At 59.0% G+C, this 6601-nt stretch overlaps 1 protein-coding gene across 1 annotated transcript in view; it reads left to right on the forward strand.

Annotated features, from left to right (window-relative positions):
* The first annotated feature begins 645 nt into the window (after nucleotides 1-645).
* The window catches only part of LOC113206424 (protein sickie), a 53139-nt gene continuing 47183 nt past the window's right edge, over nucleotides 646-6601 (forward strand). The window contains exons 1-7 of the mRNA XM_052267322.1: nucleotides 646-662; nucleotides 1183-1248; nucleotides 2123-2470; nucleotides 2549-2799; nucleotides 2912-3219; nucleotides 3463-4249; nucleotides 4329-4480. Coding sequence (XP_052123282.1) covers nucleotides 646-662; nucleotides 1183-1248; nucleotides 2123-2470; nucleotides 2549-2799; nucleotides 2912-3219; nucleotides 3463-4249; nucleotides 4329-4480 — 1929 coding nt within the window. The remainder of the gene's footprint in view (nucleotides 663-1182; nucleotides 1249-2122; nucleotides 2471-2548; nucleotides 2800-2911; nucleotides 3220-3462; nucleotides 4250-4328; nucleotides 4481-6601) is intronic.

Genomic DNA, 6601 nt, shown 5'->3' on the forward strand with positions numbered 1-6601 from the left:
AAGGTGTAAAAGTCCTTCGTCTACCCGTGCCCAGGTGCTGGGAGGAACGAGAGGGAGGAAAAAGAAAGGAGAGACAGACGGACGGAATGAGGGAGAGGGAGAGACCGCAGAGTTGTTCGGCTGGTCTAATGATCCAATCCCTGCGACATTCCCGGAGGCAATTAATAATAGTCGGACCTGCTGGAGCGGCTCTCCGTGTCGTGCCCCCCCCCCCCCCCCCCTCTATCTCCGCACACTCATCAATCCTCGCGGAGGAAAACTTTTCGCTTCTTCAACTCCGCTTTCCTCCCTTAAGCGATTGCTTCTCTATCTGATCGTGCGATCGTTCAGAACGGTTTCGTCGCCGTTTCATTGATTCTGTTTTCTCTCGGAGTCTGCGGATGTATTTCTCTTAACATCCTATCGTACCTCCTGATGTTCATTGCCTGAATTGAATCTATATTGAATCACACCATGTTTCCGACAGAAAACGTCACGTAGCTCGGACAAATCTGCTCGAAAATCAAGTGTACATTTCCAGGCTGTCGTTACTTTTGCCGTGAAAATGCGGTTACGCGGTCGACGTGAATGTCCGGCTTGCGGGGGTTCTTGACCGCCGCGGGGAGGTCACCCTCCTTCCTCCTTTGTGTCACACCCACCATCGCGATGGGGCTATACGTCAGGTTGCGGAAGGCTGGGCGAGAGAGAGAGAGAGAGAGAGAGAGAGAGAGAGAGAGAGAGAGAGAGAGAGAGAGAGGGTAGAGAGACCATTGTGATGAAGATGCCTCTGCTCTGCGGGCAGCCTCCCCTCCCGGGGCCAGATCCAGATCTGGCCTCAGCCTCCCGGGTCGTTATCGAGACCGTCTGCATTGCACTGCCCCCCCCCCCTCTCTCTCGAGTTGCCCGCCCCAGTTTAGGCAGTCTGGTCCGCAGTCTGTGCGCCCTCGTCTCTGGACCTCTCTTTTTGTCCGGCGCTCGGTTCGATTTACTGGTCTTGTTCTTGTGCACGGGGACCCTCGCCCCCCCTGGCGGGTTGGCTCGCCCTTATCTGCTACAGGGATAGCATGTGGGGCCGCGTGGGCGGGACGCGGACCTGCAGGACCTCGAGCGCGAAAAAGTTGCCACGCTTATCTGGCTGCATGCGTTTTTGTGTTGTATTTCTGTGACCGTCCGCTGACCTGCTGTTGTTGTTGTGTGTTGCAGGTACTCCTCGAGGGGGGACGGACAGCTGCCCCTGCAGCCCGGTAATCAACAGCGAGCCAAGCCACGGTACGTCCCACCAAAAAATATTTTTAAAGGGCGACTTAGAACACGAAATTAATTTTGTCTGGAAGAATATAATCATTCTCTAACTAAACGTTTTGCCCGAATTGTGGTCGGATCACCCAAAAAGTGCATCCGTTATCTGCTGTTACGAAATTGCTCCATAAGTTCAGAAATGCATGGTCTCGTGGTGCCTGTTACGTAGGCAACATATTGTCTGTAGTGCTTGCGTGTACTGCGGTGTGGCCTACCCTGAGTCTCGCAGGCGCCTAACTCTCGTAATTTGCCGAATGCTCGAATGAGTATGAGGAACGGATGTGTATTTAAGACGATCCCTAAGAAGGACAAAGTTATTGCAGTGCTGTGTTAATGTCTTTTCGGTGTTAGAGGCGCCGAACTACAGGGCGGCTAAACGCGGACTTTACTGCTGGCGTATTTACCACCTGCGAGACAACTTGTCATATTTCCTAAACGATAATAGTATTTCAAAGTATCACAATCTTGCGACTTGCTCTAATGTATAAGTACGACTTACTTAAAATGATCAGACAAATTTTGATAAGTGTTCTCTACATTTCTCTTACACAATTGGAAAAAAAAAAAGTCTATTGAACTTGAAACTAGCGTTCAAGCTGTCCAGCGACCTTTACAACCACCTATGTATTCTTCATGTATTGTGGATTCTGAGATGAAAGGAGGCCCTCTAAATTCTACGACAGCAGAGCCGGCAATACCTTTTCCCCAACACGAATGAGATTTGAGTTGGTAAAGAGCGAGTAAAGATAACACAATCATAGATTTGTTACGTTTTCGGGAGATTTTCAATTGGAGTTAGTGTGTCATTTCATTTTATTTCATCATTCGTTTTGTTGATTTTCAGGCTGGATACTCACTCGCTGCCGCGCTCGATAGGTGAGCTGGCCCGCGGAGACGGGCACGGCCCGGTCAAGACTCCCCTACAGCAGCACCATCAGCAACAGCACCACCAGCAACAGCAGCAGCAGCAGCATCACCAGCAACAGCAGCACCACCAGCAACAGCAGCACCACCAGCAACAGCAGCACCTACAGCAACAACAGCATCACCAGCAACAGCAACTACAGCAACAGCATCATCAGCAACAACAACAACAGCAACAACAGCAGCAACAGCAGCAGCATGCTGTCCGGCCCCGTGGCCACGTCAAGAAGACCGACAGCTCCCAGCAGACTGACAATGGCGGCTTCCGGTGAGTTAGTAATAAAGCAAAGGCGAAATCAATTTCATCTTATTCCGAATGTGAACCTTACTCTTCCGTTTTCCCCAGGCAAATCTCCAACGTCCAGTGGAAGAAGTTCGTGGAGGGTGACCGCGTGCCGGAGCTGCTGCGGCCGCACACGGACGTGAGGGAGCCGTCCAGAGGCGGCGCCGGGGCCGGCGGGGGCGGCGGGGCCGGAGGCGCGAGGACCGCCCCCGAGGCGGGCCCCGGCCATGGCGCGCCCAACGGGGCCGCGCGCAGAAGCAACGGCGTGCACCCGGGCGCGGACCGGGAGCGGGAGCGACAGCGGCGGCCACCGGGTAAGCGTCCGAGTCCGAGTCCTCGGGTTGTCGTCGCGCACGTGCAGAGACCTGGACGCAGGTCGCGGGTTGCGGGCGTGTCTTAACCTTGGTGTGTTCGTGTGTCCTGCAGGGAAGGATGACGGACACGTGAGGTCCGAGAGGATGGACCTCCGCGGGCAACCGACGCCGCCGCCGCCCAACCACCCGCCGCCGCCCGCCCCCGCGCCGCCAAGCCCGCCCGGCCACGCCATGCCGGGGGCGGTCGGGTCCGGGGGCGGCGGCGGCGGTGGGGGTGGCGGCGGCAGCGGCAGCAAGAGCGGCAAGGTGCGGGGCGTGCCGCCGAGCTTCGGCTACGTGAAGAGACCCACGAGCAGCGGCAGCTCCAAGGGCGAGGCACGCACCGCGCAGGTGTCCGCCGTGCCGCGCACCAAGCTCAAGGTGAGTAGACAGACACGCGGGCCTCTTTGTAACACGGATCTCGCTGGCATCTGATTTGGAATGGGCGCATGGTCTCACAAAGTGCGAGACAAGTATTGACTTACGCTTGTGTGAGACTCCCTCTTTAAGTACAGTAATGCAAAACCGGGCTTTCTGAGTTTTCAAAGCGCAACCTGAACCTAAACTTAAACTCTCGTCAGGTTAGTTAACTGACCTAACTTGCCCGTCTTCTGTCTGCCGCAGGTCTCCGGTGGCACTCAGACGTGCACGAGCGACTACAAGTCGTACTCTCTGACGGGGCCGGCCGCCAGTCAGCTGTCTCAGAGCGTCCGGGACCGCCTGATGCAGGGCTCGCACTCGCTGCCCAGGAACGCGACGACGGCGGCCGCGGCCGACTACCCGTCGAGCACCGGGCCGCACCGGCCGTTCCGGCCGAGCGACGGCTCGCTGTCCGACTCAAACTACACCGACCTGCAGAGCTACTACAGCAGCCCGGCCTACAGCTCGTGGCTGCGGCACAGCTCGCACGGCTCCACCACGCTGCCCACGCGCTCCAAGTACGAGGGCATGTCCGAGGCGGACTCGATGGAGTCGCTGAGCTCGCTGCCCGCGCTGCAGCAGCACCGCGCCAGCCTCACGCACCCGCGGCTGCTCGCGCGGGACTCGGCGCGCCTCAACCGCAGCAACAGCATCCGCTCCACCAAGTCCGAGAAGATGTACCTGCAGCGCAACGAGGAGGGCATGAGCGTGCTGGGCTCGCTGGGCTCGCTGGCGGCGCTCGGGTCCAGCCCCAGCAGCCAGCACCTGTCCGCCAGCCTGGCGGCCATGGGCATGGGCGGGGCGCAGGGCGGGCCCGTGCCCTACCACCACCAGTCGCAGCCCACCAGCCCCACCGCCGGCCAGCTCGCGCAAGGCGCCAGCAGGTTCAACTACACCATGTCGTCCATCTCGGCGTCGGCCTCGAGCCACGGCATCAGCCGCACCAGCATGTCGCCGTACTCGGGCATGATGAAGTCCAAGGACGATGACGGTAGGTGACACCGGGAGGGTGACCCAATGGCGAGGTGGCTGGCTGCTCTCTCACGACGCGTCCTGTCGCTCTGTTGCAGTGCACGGGTCCTCGGTGAGCCTCGTGTCGACGGCGTCCTCGCTGTACAGCACGCCCGAGGACAAGCACGCGCACGAGATCCGCAAGCTGCGCAAGGAGCTCAACGACGCCCAGGAGAAGGTGCACACCCTCACCAGCCAGCTCTCCACTAATGTAAGTAGCTCGCGAGAAATCGCGTGAACGCAACGGCTAACCGCTTGGAAACCCGGCGCGAACAACAACAAGTGCGGCTCGATGGTGCCGCCGCGCCCCACCCCGGAATCTCGGCGTAACTTGCGCGAGGAATCCCACCATACTCGCTTGTGTCGTCGGAGTCTGCCACTCCGACATTCCTCGCGACACGGTCCGTACACCCCGCACACCCCGCAGAGGTTGCCGGGACCGAGGAGACGCCCTGGACCATAAGGTGCGCTGGAGCCCTTATCACAATCCCCTCACGTCGAATATCGAGGTCACTCGGACGCCATATCAACGAGTCTATTCTCACCACCCCCGTACCCCGTTCCCCGTGCAGCAGTTTGTCGTGCACAAGGCGATCATGTCCCCCCTCCCCCTCCCTCCCTGCTCCAGTTCCATCCTCGTCTGTTTCCCATCCCCCGTCCGATTCTCGCTCTCGCGCCGCCGTACGTGCGACTCCGCGTCCTGAATGTTAAGCAAACTCCATCCATCCCGCATCATGTAGGCCGCGAGGAGGAGGAGGAGGAGGAGGAGGGCGCGTGGGTGTGTGCGGACTCAATTTCTCCGATGCCGCGGGACGAGCAGGTCGCCGTTCACGTCGACGCGCACGTGGCGGGCGTCTCTTCCTCCTCGTCTCCTCATTAGCATGGCGCGAGCTGGCGCGTGCGTTGAGCCACATTCTGGTCCACGCCCCGCGGGAGGCTGGGGGGGCTGCCCCTCGAGCCGAGGACGTGCCGAGTTGTCGGCTGAGCCGCGAAGAGGTGGCGGCGTGCCCACCGTTCTCAGGTGGGGCCCACCTCATCAGGTCTCCCGCCCCGCCTCGCCCCGCCCCGCACGCCCAGTCTCGCCAAAGCTGATGACTCTCCAAGCCCATCGTTGACATGCCAGGTCAACCTGCCCCGGCTGTCGGTCGGCACGCGACTTAAAGGCCCACACGTTCGATTGGATGCTTTGATAATGATGTCACGACGCACACTGACGTCGGAACGCCCACGGCCAGAAGACCGTTCAGTCCAGAGAACCAAATTCAAAAACGACGAAATTTTAGCTGTGGAGACCAATTATTTTTATCCGTGGCGATGAAATAATTTAATGACTTAATTTTATTGGTGCGGCCATATTTAGTTTAAAATGGCGTTACTAAATTTTAGTCGGTTTTAGGAACTAAATTTTGTTTCTTACAACCCTGATGTAGTTTTATCAACAAAGTGGTTCTCTGGGTGTCGTTTTTATTTTTCGCCTCCCCGGTTACAGGCAGTTAATTTGACACCCGACATGGGCGTGACCCTCCCGTTTAATATCTGCAGGTGATAGGTCTGGCCCAGGGTTTCAGGTTCGACCCAGTTCCGGCGAGACGCTCTAGGACGCTGTGAGGGGTGGCGGGGGGTAGTCCCTGCGTCCACGGTGAGAGGGGGGTATCTCCGGGCGGGTGCGGCGTCGCGTCGATACCCCCTGCCGCTCCACGCTGGCTCCCGACATGAACGTCTCGCCCCCGATGCGGTCTGTGGTGGTGTATATCAAAGCTCATGCCTATTTTACATCTGGTCAATAGGAGTTAATTGTATTTTCCTGAAATAAATGGCCATACCGTTTGCGACAGCAAGTATCACCTTTTCTAAATGCGACTCGAAGCTCGAAGCATACAGAGGTGTGTCATTGTGGCGGCAGCCCGGGGTCTCGTGCGCCGTCAGGTGCCTGTGCACACACACCGCACGGGCCACACACAATGTGCTCGCTGTGGCGCCGCGGCGCCGCCTCGCCTCGCGCCTAGCGCTCGCTCATGCTGTTTGCTATTCGGGTCCCGTTCGGGTCGCATCGCGGCCGGGGCGCCGCGCACATGCACGCGCGGGCCGCGGCCGCGGTCCTCCTCTGCGCCGCGAAGCCCGCGCGCGACGCGTGTTGAGCTCGCGCTGCGACCTGTGGCTGGCTGTCCCGGGTCCAAGACTCTCCAGAGGCTGCGGCGGAGCCTGAGCCTAGCTACAGCCGCCTGTCGGCTCTCGTGTTCTCCGTGAGGGGCTACCGGGCCGCGACACTCATCACAGACTGCTCTCTCTCTCTCTCTCTCTCTCTCTCTCTCTCTCTCTCTCTCTCTCTCTC

Source organism: Frankliniella occidentalis, unplaced genomic scaffold (genome assembly GCF_000697945.3).
Source record: "Frankliniella occidentalis isolate FOCC.00 unplaced genomic scaffold, Focc_3.1 Scaffold50, whole genome shotgun sequence".
NCBI lineage: Eukaryota > Metazoa > Arthropoda > Insecta > Thysanoptera > Thripidae > Frankliniella > Frankliniella occidentalis.